General features: G+C 46.8%; 1 protein-coding gene across 1 annotated transcript in view; it reads right to left on the bottom strand.

Annotated features, from left to right (window-relative positions):
• Positions 1–1,761: 1,761 nt before the first annotated feature.
• Positions 1,762–18,521, bottom strand: part of LOC8025997 (ADP-ribosylation factor-binding protein GGA2) — a 28,346-nt gene continuing 11,586 nt past the window's right edge. Inside the window, exons 9-16 of the mRNA XM_029969692.4 lie at positions 17,396–17,506; positions 16,206–16,331; positions 14,435–14,779; positions 13,303–13,423; positions 10,678–10,952; positions 8,444–8,607; positions 6,639–6,749; positions 1,762–5,837 (exon numbers count right to left, since the gene is read on the bottom strand). Of these exons, the coding sequence (XP_029825552.2) occupies positions 5,739–5,837; positions 6,639–6,749; positions 8,444–8,607; positions 10,678–10,952; positions 13,303–13,423; positions 14,435–14,779; positions 16,206–16,331; positions 17,396–17,506 (1,352 nt within the window). The 3' untranslated portion in view covers positions 1,762–5,738. The remainder of the gene's footprint in view (positions 5,838–6,638; positions 6,750–8,443; positions 8,608–10,677; positions 10,953–13,302; positions 13,424–14,434; positions 14,780–16,205; positions 16,332–17,395; positions 17,507–18,521) is intronic.

The following is an 18,521-nucleotide window of genomic DNA, read 5'->3' as shown; positions in this document are numbered from 1 at the left end:
AAGAAGTCACTTACACTTGGTGTCAACAAAAAAGTTTACTCGATTAGAACGTTTAAATATAGTTTTACCCTGCTGTTATTAACAGAGTTACTGCAAATCATTCGGTATGATAAGAATTGAGAACTCTGCGAGAAAACTGGAGAAATTATTGGGTGCTAACTACAGGGTGTCACAAAAGAAAATTTACACGGCCTTTTTTACCGCAAAAATAAACTAGGCGTCGCCGAACGCTCATTTTCCGAACAAAGGTAGAGCTAGAGGTCACAACCAGATGCCAAAGTTTCATCCCGATCCGTCAACTTAATCAAAAGTTATCAGCGATTTTCTGAAAATTTCAATGGGAAAATGGAGCCCATTTTTGCCCGTTTTCGGTTTCTGGTGCCATAGAGCCCCATGTGTTTTAAAACTCCATCGGCTGCCATTTTCCCATTGAAATTATCAGAAAATCACTTATAACTTTAAGTTATCGAATCGGGCTGAAACTTTGGCATCTTGTTGTGACCTCTAGTGCTACTTTTGGGCGGAGAATGAGCGTTCGGCGATGTGTAGTTTATTTCTGCGGTAGAAAAGACCGTGTAAATTTTCTTCTGTGACACCCTGTACATAAAACTCTGGGCTAAAATCAAACTCAACACACTTTACCCCAAAAGTAAAAAAAAAAAAAAAAAAAAAAAAATATAAATACTGCAAATAAACTTTCCCTGTTAATCTCAAGAGTCTAAAAGTTAATTGACTACCCAGTAAAATTATTTTGAGAACTTTTCCAGATTATGAATTTTATCTTACATCTGTCTTTTCAGGTCTGCCATGAAGGAAATACCTCTTCGAGTTCGAGGTTGCTTCGCCAAGGAAGGACCCTTGGCACAAACCCCGCTCTACTAAACAAAGGCCATATCAACGTGCTTATTAAAAAATAAAACAAAAATGTTATTTTAGAGTGGGCAAAAAAAAATGTTTGGTACTACTGAAACAACTTTAGGACTAGGGGTGTCGCGAACCGGCCGAGGTTCGAGTTCGACCAGGTTCGACTTTTTCGAACTTTTAGCGGAAAGTTCGACGAACCTTGTAATGCGGTTCGACTCGCGTGCGCATGCGTGACAGGCTGGTCAGTTGGCTTCGGATTGGATGGTGATGGCTAAGGAATAAATTAAGGGTAGCTCTGATTGGTTATTGCAGTTAATATAGTACGAAAAAATTAAGTTATTAACTTCTTCAGTGATTATAATTGGTTTATTTTAATTGCAACTGTTTATAAAATAAAATAACTTTTTTGCATAAAAACAAGTCTCCAAACCTAGACATGCTTATATCAAGGTCTGGCCACACTGTCCACAAAGTCGAACCGGTCGAATTTGGTGAAAAGTTCGAAGGTTCGTCGAACCGGTTCGACTCAGTCGAACCCCGAAAGTTCGACCTAAAAATCCGGTTCGACAAAAGTTCGCGACACCCCTATTTAGGACCATGTCCAGAAAACATGGCGGCCGCGGGGAAAATCGCGGCCTTTACATATAAAGCTCAAACCTTCACCACATGTGCCTTTAGATGCTGGAGTTTACCTTATGCAATTTAAAGGCATATAGTTCCCTTCCTGTAAAAATTGAGAACAAAATATGAGGGAGGTGAGGCGTGGTTTTGCGCATCGGCCACCGAAAAGAAAAGCTGCTGGCAATGAGCTCCAAGTAGTAACCTAAACCCGCGTCCAAATTTAGCGTTTTTTTTTTTTAACATTGGTATTTTGTAAAGACACCGCAGAATGAGGTATAGCTTGATGCATAGAAACATTTTATTTTCAACAGGGAAGGAAATACGCTTACAAAAAACCAGAGGAACCAGAGAGAAAAAAACGAAACAAGGACGCTTTTTTTTTTCTTTTTTTTTTCCCCGCTGTTCTTCCGACGTTGCACTCTACGCATCAATTCGCAACATCCTAGACGTATTGAAGATGACTAGCTTTTTTTTCTTGCTTCCGCAGGCATGGAATGTTCCAAAAACTAAAAAAAGAACAATACTGTCGCCAGACCATGCCGCTTTCTTTACACCCTTTTAAAACAGCCCTCCATAAATAGGAAAACCCATACTCCCTCTTGCACGCACGCCACACGCTGTCAAAAATCTAGTCTAGAAAGCCCGCCGCAGCAGTTTACGCTGCAAGTCAAGGCCTGTTCACACGCCTGCGTTTGTTTACGACCGAGTTCCTGCTACCTCTTAGGACGAGAGAACACACTGGCACGCTGGCGCCGCCTATGAGGTGACCCTGAAGCTGAATTTCGCCAGAGCGAAGGTTTTGCGTTTTTCGCGGGATCAAGTGCACACGCTACCTACGAGAGATGGTCGTTCATATACAACTGTCAAAAATATTTCGAACCAAAAATTAAAAAAAAGACAAGAAATGTGAAGTGTTCCATAACTATCCAATAGATGGCGCCAGTCTGTTTCCTCGTCATAGGAGATCCCAAGATGTTTTAAGGCGCTCCGTCGTAAGTGTGCGAAGCAGCCTTTCTTGTGAAACTTGGGAATTTTAAGAAAGCTAAGGAGGTGCCTGCACAACTCCGATATGTTGAGGAGCACGAGCCTGCACGTAGCCATTCCAAATTTTCCCCAAAGGTCCAGTTTAATGGTGCACTTTACCTTGTCAAATTTCAAGGCCATGGCTCTTCCTGTGACAATAATTAGACCATCAAACTTCCCAGGGTCAGCGGCGGATGCTGAGGCGGACGAACCCTTTAAATTGGGTGATAATGTCTAAGACAATTGAATTAGATTTAACCTCTATCTGTCTCTTGGTTTTAGCCCCACATCTCATTTTATTTTACTGAACTCTACTTGTAGCGCCATCTCTCGACAGATGATGCAGCAAGCAGACGACCAAGCCGTCTATTGGGACATGGTGCCACAGAATACAAACGTCGCTAACTTGGTTGTCTGTACGTGTTCACCGCTGACTGTAGCAAGTTTGTTGATCTCATTTTTTACGGAGTTACACGTGAAAATTTCACGAGGTTAAATGTACCACTAAAAGGCACCTTCGCTACCTATGCAGGTGGCATCTTCAGTATGAACTGATGCGAATGACGCCGGAGAGGACTCTCGCTTCATTCCCACCAGTTCATCCTGAAGATGCCACCTGCATAGGTGGCGAAACATCTTTTTGCTTTTATAGTGTTAAGTCGGCTGGAGCAAACGTTTTTAACCGTTAATTTATCTGACCGATATGCGAGCAAGCCTCAGGATTTCAGACATCCTATATTTTGATCCTCTTCTGTTTGGTAAGTAGAGGATCAGTCCAGCAGCTTGCTCGATCAAAGACTGCTATCGTTGCCTAACCGACCTGACAACATGCTTGTGTCTCAAAGATCTTTCAAATGCCTGAGGCATCAGTAGAGTATGACCTACTACGTGATGCACTCAAATGGCATCTATGAAACTGGGAAAAGAGCACACACCAGATACAGCCGTGGACACTATAAACTAGAATGTGCCGACGTGTTTGCCCTTGAGCCACTTGAAGCAGTTTCCGAGGTACCACTATAAAAAAGAAGCACTATGGCAACAGTGATCTGCATCTGCAATTTTTCTACTGCAACGATAGCGATGGTTTCTAGAAGGAGAAACAAAGGCTGCTCCAGCAAGAATAGAAAGGTATGGATCGCACATGTAAGGGAGAAAGCAGTGCCTACCAGTCAAGCTAGCAGAAGACCACTGGAATACTTAAAAGCCGCACACTGTGACTCACACATTGTACCATCAATTTATAATAAAAAAGGCCCTGTTGTCATATGCTGTCCTTTAGGCTAGAACCTGTGATTCTTGAAACACTTCCATTGTGAACATCTAAAAGAAAAATGGCCAATGAGAAAACGAGCAGAGGTCAGATGTGGTACTACTCTGGCAAACCCTTCAAGTGACTCTAGTTCATCCTGCTTGTTAGCGCTACCTGGTGATGTTAGGAGGAACATCTGTCTCCTCATCGTAACTATGCCAAATCTGCGCGTGCAGATATTAAGAGACAGCGCTCAAGCCATGCGCCCACATATTTTGCACGCCGCCGTGCAGTTGGGCTTGCGTGAGCAACGAAGCACTTTGGAGCATTCTGCACTACCTCTCTTCGCAACTGTATGGGGCCAAGATCAAGGGGCCAATAATGATGGTATAGACTCATTCACACATACACCACAACACTAACTCAGCAATGTGGACACAGTGCCGACTTTTTGCTGCATCAGCACTCCACTGCAGGTGACCCCCCCTTTTACGGCCTAGACACACAATGCAGCGCTAATTTAGTGCCGAGTCAGCACCGACAGTAGCACTGATGCGTCAACTCTTCGTTATCTCGGTGCTGAGATGCATGCGTGAACTGGCCTTAGACCTCATATTCGGTTCAGCTTTGCAGCAAACCCATGCACCTGAAGGGTAATTGTCTGCACATGAGCTTAAACTGTGTGTGTGGAGAGGTTGCATGCAACTATGCAACCAGGGTTTCGCGCTTCTACACACGTGGCAACGACAAGACACTGCCTGCCAAGTTTTTTACGAAAATCTGCAATTTGAGTGTTTCTTCTAACGGTTAAAGAAAAGCTGGGCTGTCCAGAAATATGTTACTCTATATCACTTCAACCAAAATATAGATCATCTTCATAGCTGTGCAAAAAAACGGCACACTGAAGAAAGTTTACTCCAAAGTCCAATATGATTTTAACGAAAATCCGGCTAGTTCGGCGTGAATATGCTCCCATTAGCTGGCTGAGAGTAACAAAAAGTAGTTTCCATAATCGGTCGTCGCAAATGGACTTGCACAGAAAGCTCCTGACAGCTGGAGGTTAGCAGGAGTCCATTCCACGATTAAATACCACGCACACACATACCTTTCTGTTTTCAAACTCACTTGTACATACATGCAGAAAAAACATACAGAGGGAAAGGGAAAAGAATGTGTTGCTCTAAACGTCACGATGGATCGGCAACTTGAGGTGCGCCAGACACTTCAGCATTCGCCAGCCACTTTCGCAATGACCACTGCATGAACGGTGGGTTGTTGCCAGCGAGTAGACAGTCACAGAGGGAATGATTGGCTATTTGCATTGTGCCAGACATGACAGAAATCTTTGGGTTCATCGCAGTGACAAGTCACTGTCACAGCGACACCGGCTATCCCGGTATGTATGCCTCTCACAATGTGCGTTGTGGCAATCACTTGTACTGGGACAGTCAGTCATATCCTGTCAATATGGTAGCAAATTGTCACTGTGACACTCTGACAGCAGAAAGTTGGTAAGCCTGCCATAGTTATCCTCTTCAAACACTCGTTCTGAAAAACAACAAATATAGATTTCTCATGCTCTTTAGCAGCAAGTGACTGAAAGTAAATGGTTAATCATGGGTGTGAAAAAAAGTCATTAACAGGTCGCCTAATCTGTGATCATCACTCAAGACCAAAGCTATGGCAAATGGCTTCCATACAGACAATCACTCCTGCTGTGACGGCCACTCCTGCAACAATCGCACCGTGACAACCACTGTGACAGTCACACTAGCACATTTGGTGAGAGTCGCTCAAGTGTGACAGTCGCAGTAGCAGTCATCCCGACATAGTCACCCCCACCGTGAACGTCACTGTGTACTGAAGGTCGCCTGCTCGTCAACGGTCACCGATGGTGGCCGTCGTGGTGATGACATTGAAGCATGAGGTGGTGCTCTGTGAAGGCGTGGGGCCACGGCCCAATCGCCCCCGGTGCCAATCATGAGCTGGTCTCGATGAGGCAGTCCACCTCCCCAACGTCGGTGTGGGTCTCGTCTCCGATTGCGTAGCTGACTTTGTACTTCATGCGCACTTTGTCCTGCAAGATACATGACGACATCATTTGTTTTCACTTCCGCTCACTAGTTGTTCACATAGCGTGGAAGGTGTGATCACTTTATGTTTGCACATGGCATCTTAGAAAGCTATCCCTCTCAATTGTCATCACTTGGTATATGATACTTCATTCATCCTTTCCACCTTGCTCCTTACCCTCTTTTTTGGCTCATTGGGAGCAGTTTAATTTTATAGAAATGGGGTGTGGATATTGCCAATTTGTGGATCCTTAGAATCCCTGGAGCTGCTAGATCAAGTCAATGTCATAAAAAGATGACGTCAGGTTACTGTACCAAAATGTCCTTGCAACTGTATGCCAACCCCAGCTTGAATGCTACCACTTGAAAATCTAGCGAGAACTACTTGCTTTGCTAGCAGTACTCTTACACCCACCCTCCGCTGCACAGACAAATGCACCGGAGGGTGGGTGCTGCACTGGGCGGATGTGCCTGCAGTTCCACCCACAGTAGTACCTGCCGCTATGCACACAACTGTAGCTATGGTTGCACATGCAGTTCTACTTGCAGTTGCGCCTACAGTTGTCTGCTCAGTTGCAAATGCTGTTGCATTTGCAGTTGCACTAAGAGTTGTACTTGCAATTATTCCTTCAGTTCTCCCTACAGTTGCACACGCAGTTTCACCAGCAGTTGTACCCGTAGCTATGCCTGCAGATGAACCTACAGCTTCACCCACAGCTGTACCTATGCTTGCACATGCTGTTACATTTGCAGCTGCACCCCACAACCCACAAGAGCGTCTGGAAAGCACAGAGTTCCAGTCTCACCTTGGAGGGGTTGGCCAGGAGCATGACTTGGGTGATGGCCGCCGGCGGCAGGATGGGGTTGTGGGGGGGCAGCTCGGTGGCAGACGGAGGTTGCAGCTTTATTCGCATTGTCTGCAAGGACGGCGCCATGTCCAAAGCGTTCGTTAAGAAATGCTTCGTCTTGTTGTCGCCGTGCAACCACTTCTGTATCGACAAGCCCCACTTTGAGCAGATGTGGACGAAACACTAAGTTTGGAGCGAGGCTGTGCAAACACAACCAGAGAAATGAACGCCAGACTGGCACCATTTAGTGCATTCTTCACCGATAACCGTCGATTAAAGTCACTGAAATTTAGCGATCTTTTCTAAATGAGCAAAACCAAAATACAAAAAAAAAAACATAAGAAAACGTCCATAGAAGCCCACTACATTGCACCTTGCAATCAAAATCTTTGTCGTAATTAGAACCTCTAGAACAGGGGTTCTCAAACTTTTTGGTCTCACAAAACCCCAGGAAGCCTCAAAAACAGCCACGGAACCCTCCCCCCCCCCCCCCCTCTATATTTGCTGACCGTGAAGCAACAGATGCAATTGTAGATAATTCTGCTTGTGCTGCTTCCCATATATCCCCACCATATCAATCGCGATGTCAGTACAAAGTGAGATGAAGGCGCTTCGCATGGTCCTGCCGCGCAGCCTGTGGCAGGGGAGGGGGGAAAGGGGGGGTTGCAATTTGGGTGTTCGCGGAACCCATGAGACCAGCTCGTGGAACCCCTGTGTTACCCGGAACCCAGTTTGAGAACCCCTGCCCTAGAAAACCCAATCGAGCAACATTGGTAGTCGCCGTCAACGTTGGTTTCTAGGCTAGGTGGCACTAGCTACAACACGTTATCAAGAATACAGCCACTAGCAGCCATCCATCCACCCATTGGTAGCTGCTGTCAACCAATCTTAAGAGTTCAGCCATACCGTTCATTCTACCGGCTTATTAACATAAAGTAGGCATTCGGTTGGCGGGGGGAAGTTTGGCGAGTAATGACGCTACGGCTGAGACATTGCTTAGATCTATATTGTTGACGCCATACTTGCTATGTGACCAAAAACTAAGCTTTTGGCAAATGTATATCAAATTTTTCATTAAAAGAAAAAATGCAAGCCGTTTACAACTCCCTGTGACGCCGAATTAGAGCGCGGCTCTTGAGGAGGAGGAGGGAAGGTACTGGGGGGGGGGGGGGGGGGGGGGGTCACGTGACCTCGGGGGGAAGGGCGGAGGTCACGTGACCTCATGGTTACACTGACGGCAACGGCGACGCCGCTCAAGCTGGAAACGGGCGCCTAAGAGCTGCGCTCTAAAAGTGAACCCCCACCCCCTTCCCCTTTGCTTAAATCTACCCATGTTGCACCAGTTCTTTCTTGCTGTTCAGTTTCCTCCCGTTTTCGAACTGGAACTGTTAGTATTAGTACAGCGCTAGTTGTACACGGATGTTTACCGTCCTATCCTGCCCACACATCGAAAGTGCTACCAAATCGCAATAAATTACATTGTGGGAGCCAGCATGACATGCTGCCGGATGTCGCAATCCCGGTGGTTGGTCGTAAAAATGCCGGCGAAAAGTGTGACCGGACGCAAAAGTTGCCTTCGTAGCGGCGTCCCAACGCCCGCCTGCGGAAGCTTCCACGCATCATCGAACTGGAGAGTGACCCACGGAAAAACGGGCGTCATCGGGCGTCATCAAGCAGAAATCGAGGGACCACTTTCGAGGGTGTGGTCGACACACCCGACGGAGACGTGCCCCAGACACAGTAGCATCGCGTAAGCAGGTTACCTTGGGCACGGCTGCCTGAAAGAGCACCTTCTTGACGGAGCTGGTGTTGGTGCTCATGGTGGAGACGACCATGACGCTCACGTGGGGCTGCGGCTGGTTCTTTGCAAAGTGCACAATCACCTTCACACCGTTGAGGTCGTGCAGGGTCAACGGCAGCTGGCTGCCTACAACGAGCATGATGGAACGTGCCTCAGTGTTTGCTTCTCTTCCGAGCAAATCAAATGTGTTGTCTGTAGTGCGATAAGACTCCCGACCATGAAAAATGATTTTCTAAGAACAACCGATCCTATGTATAAAGGCAGAATTATGCAGAACGCTCACCGTTACAGGGTGACATACAAAATGTTTGCGCTAAATTTAGTACACTGGTCACGCGACATCATCAGCACAACGCGGTCGTGCGACACCAACCACATGACCCTGTCGCCTGGTGTCAATGCCACAATGTTTCTGTGTCATGTGGCTTCATGTTCCATCACGGTGTCACGCAAGGTGACGTAAGTGACAGCCGCTAAACTTGGAAGGCAAACCTAATGGCTAAGCTTAGCGGTTTGTTGTGGGAACTCGTTTTATGCTTTCATACAAACTTTTCGTTATGCTCTTAACTTGCGATGAAGAAAGCGCATAAAAGCATTCTGCTTTGAAGCCCTCACATCCTTCCAAGTCTAAGATTCTTTGTGCCTTGGGCACCTTCTTGACGACAGCGCCGATACACCATGTGCCTCGTTAATGACACATCCACAACTCCATAAAAGGTCACGCACCGTTACACCGCTTTAATGAAAGAGCACTGTAAATTGGGTAATTCGAAAAGCTGGGCTAGTTGGTTAAAGACATGGTGGAAAACAGCACACAGGATGACAGGGAGAAGGAAAGGCAGGACACATAACACAAGAGTGCCCACTTGCAGCTGATATACCAATGGTGGCGAAGCTGCGGCTCGCGAGCCACATGTGGCTCTTCGCGTGTTAAAGTGCGGCTCTCGGTTTCCTCCCCCACTACCCCCACCCCGCCTTCCTCCCGATCACACGAGCACTTCCCCAAAAAGAGAAATGGAACGCGTTTTAAATCGACAGACAGTTTGCGGTTTCGTTGTCTTGTGCTGAAGCTACCTTACGTACAGCTGGCCTGCTTTTGACTCGGATAGATTGAAAGTAGTTTGAGTTTCGTTTATTGCTCTAAACAAAAGTTTCCTGCCCCCCCCCCGCGGCTCTTGGAAGTTTCGTGATTTTGTTTGCGGCTCTTAGGCCGGGTCAGCTCAGCCGCCCCTGTGATACGCAGTCGGTGACCGTTTTTTCGGACTCCGGACTTGTTCTATATTTCGGACCTAAAGGAGAAACCGTGACTTACCCCATAAAAATAGTGCATACTCACAACCAATGTTTCGGACAGCTTGAGGTCCGAAAGTTTGATTATTCGGACAAAATCGTCGCGAGCGATCAGCAGGGAACATCACCAAGAAGCGGCCATTGTGAATTCTATATTGGCTGCAAATGGATTGGCTTGGTTTGGCAGCGCTACTTGAGTACTCCCGAGTCCTGCCGCAGGGTGACGCCATGCTAGCCCTTTTTTTCCATTTAGCTGCACGTCATCATCATCATTATTGTCATTTTGCTTTGTATCCTTCCATCCCTTCGCGCCTCCACCCCGCTTTCGCGTCGCCAGTCGCCGTTTTGCGCTCGTGGATTTGCGCCTCTTATCTCGTTCGGACAACGCTGGCTTGGACGTCATGGCCCCTTCTGTTCTTCTAACACCACGATGTGTCGGAAGCGCAGAAAGTACTCGACCATAACGCTACAAAAGAAGGCAGTGATTCTCAAGCTAACAGAAAGCTGCCAAACGCAAACGAAGGCGTAACCTAAAACAAGGCACGCAGGCGTAACCTGAAGCAAGGCACTGTTTACAACTTTTTAAAGCCCACTTTGAAGTAATAAAAGCAAGTTTTTCAATCTGCTGTTTTTTCGGACTGCTCTATTATTCGGACGTCTCTTCGGTCCCTGCGAATTCCGAATAATCGGTCGGCGACTGTATACCGTTCGGTTTAATATATATACGAGTTGCAAGTCGGTGCTCCTGTGTTGTGCGTTTTTCTCTCCCTTGTCTGTTATTACATGTAATGCTGTTTTTACCATCACCTAAAGGGTTTAGATTAGAATAAATACGGTACATTATTTATGCATCCGCAGATCCAAGTTACAGCGAATGTCGCGTGCGTGTAGCAGACGAAAGCTCACCCGGCTGCACCAGTTCCAGGGGCACAAACACGTCGGAGAGAGAGAGCGGGTCCGAAGACGGGCTCTTGCCGGGAGATCCAATCCGATCTGCCGGGCTAAGGTCCAGGAGGCTGGGCGGGGCGGCGCCAAGGTTGGCCGACGCCGAAGTCAGCATGCCCATCCCGGAAGACGGGACGCCGTTCGAAGCGCCGGTGACGCCGGCGCCACCGACGGCAGATGCGGCCGGCGGCTGGGACTTTTGGATCTGGTTGAGCGGAATCTTCTGCGGGGTGCTGCTGCCAAAAGGAGATGGCGGGGAGGAGTGTATGCTGAGCGATAAAAACGGCAAGTTTTCGAGCTACCCAAGTGAGCCCGCTTTCAGAACGCCAGGGTCCCGAGCACGGTGTAAGATAGGCAGGTGGGGAAACGGCCCATAGAAGCCTACCGCAGCGCCGTGACCGGATTGTGTACTTGTCTGCTTGCGGGTACCCCCGATTTGCGACAGATGGCGCTGCGGCGAGAGGAAAAAAATTGGAATCGGATTTGCATGGAACTATATGGGAGAGTGCGCAAAATAAACCGAGAGAACGACAGTCCTTTATTGAAAATCCACGAGAAATCATCTCCGTCAGTTTAGCCGGTCGCCACCAGTCGCCCACCCGGATTGAGAGTTTGCGGTGCTCCACATAGATGGCGCCACAGAAAAAAAGAAACCCGAGGGGGACACAATCCGGTCGCTCATTTGTCTCTCGTTTCCCCACCTGTCTATCTTACACCCTGGTCCCGAGACGTTATTCACTGTGTCTTAATTCAAGATGGCCACTACAAGAACTGCAAATGAAGGTGATGCCGCAACCGACGTCAAACTTTTTACGCGCTGTCTAGAGGGGCGACATCACGTGTCGTATAACGTGCAGGTTGAGCAGTCTAAAAAAGTATAGTTTGTGCATTTTCTTCTTTGTTTCTTGTTTTGCTGGTGTTAGTTTCTTCAGCATTCATTTCATACCATCAAACTTCTTACAACATATTGGCAACAAGCTGTGCTGCCCCCCCGTTACAACGATTTCATTTCGAGATGTCGACCCCAAAATAGAAGCAGGTTTGGAAATCGAAATGAGTCTTGCAATACATATATTTCGCAAAAAAAAATGGATTTTTTTTTCTAGTGGGAAAGTTTTTTTTACAACATACATTCCCTTTTAGGCATTAAAAAATTTTTGTTTGACGTTCAGTGTTTTTTTAAAGGGATGCTGAACCGATATTTGAAATCTCATAATTATTGCCCGAGCGGGCTTCACGGGATGGTACTGTACCTAAAAACGATATTCGATCATATGGATGGGGCCCGAATTATTGTATTTCTTTGAATTAAGAGCGAATCCTCGGCCGGAAGCCGCCGGCGCGAGCGAGTCCTTCTGAGAGCAGGCGTAGCGGAACTGACGTGCGGATTCTCGGCGCCCCCAGCGCCCCTGGTGCCTCTGCGCATTCTCCTCGTTCGCTGGTGCTCGCCTTGATTCTGCGCTCGGCGGCTGTTCTCAAAGCGGCTGGTACTAGTACCACGCGGGCAGAGCCCGCGTGGTACTAACAAACGCCACCCGGCTTAGCGCCTGGATTGGCTTGGCTCCGTCTGTCTTTTGAGGCGAATGAGAATGCGCACGTCACGAAGCGAGCTTTCCACGACGCTCACCAGGGGTCGCGTAAAATTGTATTTTTCGTGTTTATTCAATTTTATACGCATTCTCGCTCAAAACAACGTCATTTAGATGTAAAGGACATGTTATGTATGCCATTGCGACCAAAAATTTCCACCTAAAATTTCGGTTCAGCATCCCTTTAAAGGGACGCTTACGGTAATTCGAAGATTTTTCTGAAGATGGTGGTCCAGGCTCAAACAACCACTCAAATTGTCTTCTAACTTTATTTGCCAATATATTTTTCTTTGTTGCCAAATAGCCGGTGTAAAAGCTAGTAACACTTGCAAAAGCCAAAGCCGTAAAGCACAAGGTTGAACAACATAGATTCGGCGATCTGTAACGACGAAGGAGCATTCTGAGACGTAGTTTACCTAAATAAAATCTTTCATGTTCTGGTGTCACACCAGAAGAAAAAACATTGTTTTCATTGCTTGCTCACGCATTGCGCAACAAGAAAAAAAAAAACACACTAAAAGGCCCAGTTGGGAGTGGCAGGAAGCAAACCGAAACTGAAACTGCGGCACTCAAAGGCCTAAGAACAAACCCTCCTGAAGACGGTGCCTTGGAAAATGGCAAGGCAGGGGCCATATCTACATGGCGGGACCAGGCGGGACCCCGAGGGAAAGGGCCATAGCCACCTACAGCGGTTGGCCAGTTCGACGCCACGGACCAATAGACCAATCTCACCATGTAGTTTGAGAACGCCACCGCTGCCGCCATGCATCGTGGGATCTGTAGTCTTTCTGCACGTGCGACAACCCCGCTGGAGGTCTGCGCGAGCAGAGCATGAGGCGGCATGAGGTATCTCGTGAACTGGCATGTGCCTCCTATGAACTACCGTAATGGCGGCGTCACGCATCCGTGGAACGCTTGGTGAGATCGGTCTATTGCAGCAGGCGGCGACTTGGTCCCGCTTGGTCCTGCCTTGCAGGATTAGGGTCCCAGCACTCACTTTGGAAAGTCCCCCTGGGAGCCTGGGTGGTGTGGCAAAGCCTGCTTGATCAGGGACTGGCCTAAAGCGTCGATCTCTTCAAGGCCCTTGGACTTTGACGGGGCAGGTGCACCACCCAAAACTACAAGATGAAAAAAAAAAAAAAAGAAATATAAGGTGCTTGACCTCTCAAGGTGCAAAGGATTTGCACTGAAATTTTTTTATGCTTACTGCATTTTCTGATTGAAAGACCCCTCTTCTTTATCTTACATATGCCAAAATCTACATGAAAAATAATTTCCAATAAACTTGCGGAGAAATTGAATATGTATACTAGTCGTACACCAATACATATTGTCCCACAAAGCAGGGAAATTATGTGTTTTACTTTTGTGTTACACTTCGACTTTTTTCTGGCTTCTACTTGATGAAACCCTAGCCCCAAGCATGTTCTGTGTAAGGTAAAACTCAGTGGAGACTCTTTATAGGCCCTTTTTGGAACTAAACACCCTCTCGTTGTAGAGGCGTAAGCAAGAGACACCACCGAGCTGAGAAGTTCGTAACACATGCAATGTTTACTTCGAAGCAACTGCGTGTGGCCGCACAACTGCATGTATGGGGACGTTGCTGTTCTGTCATTCGTCGCGTTTTCAGAGCTTTGAGAAAAACAGTGAATTTTTGGATGGGTTGGAAACTTAGTGAAGACATGTCAAAAGTATGAATAAAGATGCGTAGCTGAAGAATGCTTGCAACCGTACTGGTATGGGCTGATATAGTGAGCATACTGATCATCTAATGAAGATTCTTCCAAAAAAAAAGTTAACTTTACTATTATGGAGAGGTCCTGCCACTTTGAAGCATTACTTGCTCAACCAACAAACGACAATAATTTGGCTTGCCCCAGCATAGAAATGGGAATCAATCTAGAACGCCTGCATTTACGTACCTACTTTCCAATTTTACACTATTTTTTTTTTTTTTTTTTTTTTATTGTTATGATTGGTTGCATGTAAATCTTGCCCCTTGCCAGGCTCCTGTCAAGAAACAAAGTTTCTTGGAAAGATATCTGGCCACATTATCATGTTTCTGTAACACCTCACTATGCCGAGCCTCGTAAATCCACCGATAACAGAGTGATAACCGCTCCCCTCACCGCTGCCAGCAGCCACCGTCTGGCCAATCGCGACCAGTGACGGCTTCAGCGGCGACATTCCGGCAACCGACGCAGTCGACGGGGTGAGCATCTGCGGCGGCCCGGCCTGGTGCGCCGGCGAGTAGCCGCCCGGTCCCATCCGCACGCCGAGACCGGCCAGCGCGGCCGACGGCCCCGAACCGACGAAGCTCATAAAGTTCCCCGGTGAGCCGCCGATATTGCCCGGCGACGGGGCGGCTCCGAAGATCGTCCCCAGCTCGGCCATCGTGGAGCCGACGTTGGTGGCGTTGACGCCGGTTGAAGCGGTGGTGGCGGACGGTGGAGCTGGCGCGGGATCGTTGATTCCTGCAGAATAATTTTGGTTAATTCTGTTTGTTTTTGCATGCATTTGTTGAGACAGGTTTGCACACTTGTGACCGCTTACGGCCGTGCGCTTAAAAACCTCTTAAAATCTCTCGGCCATTCCATATATTTCCTACTTTATTTCGCACATCACTCTCTCTTTATTGGCTTGAAAAAATTTTGACAATGTTATAAACAACTATTTCCCATAGATAGTATGCGCATTTAGTGATCTCCATTTTGGGCCTGGAGGTTACCATGGTAGCCAAGCTGCTAGTGGTGCCTGGCGACCTCATTATCAGTACGGCTCGTTTTACCTCCCCATTCGTTCGTTGAAACGCATTAAAAGTCGGCAGAAGTGAGAAAAAGCCAAGTAAAAGCATGGCTGGCATACGAGCACTGGCACATCTGAGCTCCGAGTGCCTCACTTACCGCACATTCAACGCACGCAGAGACGCGCACTGACAATTTGAATTTCGTGCTACACGAGAAGCAAAAGGAGCAGACGATAAGGATTTGGGTGGTGCTCCAAAATATCCAAACGCTACTCCGGCAATTGTTGGCCTTGTTTGGCTCTATTGGTTGCTACAGAAACTGAACCAGCTTGGCCGGTTCCTCTGGTACAGTGCAAAACAAATCACGGCAAGAGGTGGTGCGAGGAAAAACGTAGCGCGACTCTGGCAGCTAAAGCTGCCATGTCGGGTGACACTGGGTCCCACAAGTGCCAGTTCATGTCACTGTATCCTGGGAAAGTAGCACCAAGCTCCCCTTATGGTCACCATTTTGGTTCATGGAAGGAGCAGTTTCTCCATGACCTTTCCCCTCTTGGTGAGCCGACCTAAATTCCCTAGTGACAGGTAGCTTTAGAGAGACGTTTCTTGAATACCGAGATTTGGTTATCCACACAACGACAAAACGAGAGCACATCTTGGCACCGCCAGCACACGTGGTGCCGATGTTTGGCGGTATTGGAAAATAACTTTCCCATATTGCAAGAACAACAATATTGTTGTAAGAGACCTGTGGAGATAAGCATGATTGATAAGTGGATCGCATGCACAGTGCCAAAGATGCTTATACTGGCCAGAAATGTTTTCAGTACAATGATGCTCCATAGCGATCTTGGTGCGAGTGGTCCAGAACGACCCTTTCGAAGCTTCGAAGATTCGAATGGACCAAAATGGCGATTGCCATGGCAACTGAGACTGATCGGCCAATTAACTTGCAAGGTTTGGCCGCCTGTGTGTTAGTATCTGTTTGTGTCCGGCCAGCAAGCAGGAAAGGCAATGGCACTACTTTCCCAGAATCCAGTAACTCTAGTGCCAGTAAGCTTGTGCAAGGTGAAAAACATTCCTACCCAATATTGCTGCCCGGCGCCCTTAAATGTCCCTTGAAATCGGAACGTAGACCCGTCCCGTCCCTCGCTCACCGAGTGCCAGTAGCTGGTCGTCCAGCAGGCACATGTCGCTCTGCGATTGTCTGCGTCCTCCGCTCTCGGCCATTTGCGGTGACCCCAGGTCCAGCAGGGAGGCCCCCTGAGCCATTGAAGCACGGGCTGCGGCAGTACCGTGATTAACTGTTGCATGGTTCGCTTTACAGACCGCTGAGCTTGGTGGAGGTACACATATTATTATAACAACTCCATCGTCTGATAAGGGCCTCACTAGTGATTTAGGCAACAACACATAAAGTTGGGCGAGTTGGTTTGACATACTGAAAGGGGAACAGCGCGAAAATAAACGAGGGACGAGTAGAAGAGGTAATTAGAGACACGGCCCTGACTAGCAACTGAAAGTTTATTTGTGCACAAAACACAAAATAAACAGAAAACAACACACAAACAACTTGTCAAAACGGTTCCACGCACACGCTTATCTGCGATCAAACAAACTTGCCACAAGTCATGATAAAGTTCACCCCTATTGACGAGGCACAAATAAACTTTCAGTTGCTAGTCAGTGCCGTGTCTCTAATTAGCTCTTCTACTCGTCCCTCGTTTATTTTCCCGCTGTTCTCCTTTCATGATTTGGGCAATTGGGTAGGCCGAAGCTTATCCATTACAAGCTGTCAACTTGGAAGTATGATCTGCAAATTCATGTGCCTCTATAGACCACGAGAAAGCTCATTCAATAAGAAGTTGAGTGACATGGCAAGGGGATTTTTAGACGCCAACGAAGTATGCTGTGCAGCTTGCAATTGCTCTTTAGTCTTAACAAATATTGAATAAAACCAATCAATGTTTTTTGCTGAAATAGTCAGAATAAACTTATGCCATATGCAAAAACTCAACAATAACTCATTTTCTTTTCTTTCCTTTGCAGTTTGAAACTATATTCCAGAGAAACAAACACAAATGGCTCGCCAAGTTTGTTAAACTTCAATTCCATGCCGTGGCTGACGATTAAAAATTATATTACTATTATTGGTAATAATGATATTATTAATAGTCATTAATTATAGGTTCAGAAGCCATATGAATGTTGAATTCTTGGTATATAACCCCCTAAGAAAGCTTGTTTTGGGCTTCTTGAAAATACCAGGGAGTGCATAAAACAATAAACAAGCAAGACAAGGCATAAAACAATAGACGAGTAAGATAGGGCAAGGGGAAAAACTTGCCTTTCGGTATGCCTTCCTCAGCACCTCCATTGACAGTCATTTCCAGGCCCATGGCCCTCTTGTAGACGTTGATGACATTGGTCAGCTCGTCATTGGCCGTCAAAATCTCGTCTGGCAATCCCAAAGAAACAAAGTTCAATGGACCTTATTCGTTATTAGCGCCATCTCTCGGCGGCCGCGGGAACTACTGAGCCTCCACGCCATCTTTGAGGCTTCCCCGCCGCCCCTGCTCTGCCTGCATGGCATTCTCCGTGCTAATTCTTACGATGTTTTTGATTTTGGTTTTCCGGATGTGGCAATGGTGTAAGGAATTCCAAAATGCATCATGTTAGCGAGCCTGGATCAGACAGTTGATAGGTTCCGTTAAAAAATGACCGAAACGGCACCAACAATATAGTCACCAGAAAAACTGTTCACCGCACACGTGACAAGCAATGCAAGAAGTAGCTTTTAAAAAAGAATCACAAGCCGCGGTTGTCCCAGCGTCTTAATCGTCGCCGTAAATTTGGTTGCCATGGACGCAGCCGACAGAAATGTGTCATGAACTGTACGGCAAGGAAAGCATTCTCAGCTGCTGTTCACATATGGAAGTGACGGTACTCGATAGAACACCGCATTTTTGTTCTTGTCACTAGAATGGCATAGTCATGTGAGTATAGTGGATTTCAAGTTCGAAGCAAATAGTGATTTTGGTGGAATATTTTTTAATCGAATATTGAATAGTTTCTCAGTCTTTCACTACTGTTGCACGAAAATTAACGAAAACGAAAATTCAGTTGAACTCATGAAGGTCGTTCCCAACCTTTCGGTTGTGCACTTCTAAGCTTAGTTATTTTAATATAACTACCAATATGAACTGCAGCATGTAAACGATAGATTTGTCACAGTTTCTAATCGAGTGGATTTATAAATCTGTTTCCTATTTGCAAATATTCTTTCTTCTATTTCAAATTTCAGTAAAAAAAGAAAACAAGCACGAATGATGAACGCGGGCTGACTCAAGACATCGCTGCCTAACATAAACTTTCGCATAATCGCGGCGGGTAGTGCCATTGAGTGCGCTTTTTACAACGGTTAAACCAGCTGAACTACGAAATTAGGGAGAAAGGAGTAAAGACAGGTGATC

Source organism: Ixodes scapularis, unplaced genomic scaffold, assembly GCF_016920785.2.
Source record: "Ixodes scapularis isolate PalLabHiFi unplaced genomic scaffold, ASM1692078v2 PGA_scaffold6__148_contigs__length_123643588, whole genome shotgun sequence".
Taxonomy (NCBI): Eukaryota; Metazoa; Arthropoda; class Arachnida; order Ixodida; family Ixodidae; genus Ixodes; species Ixodes scapularis.
This window is presented reverse-complemented; position numbering and strand designations above follow the sequence as displayed.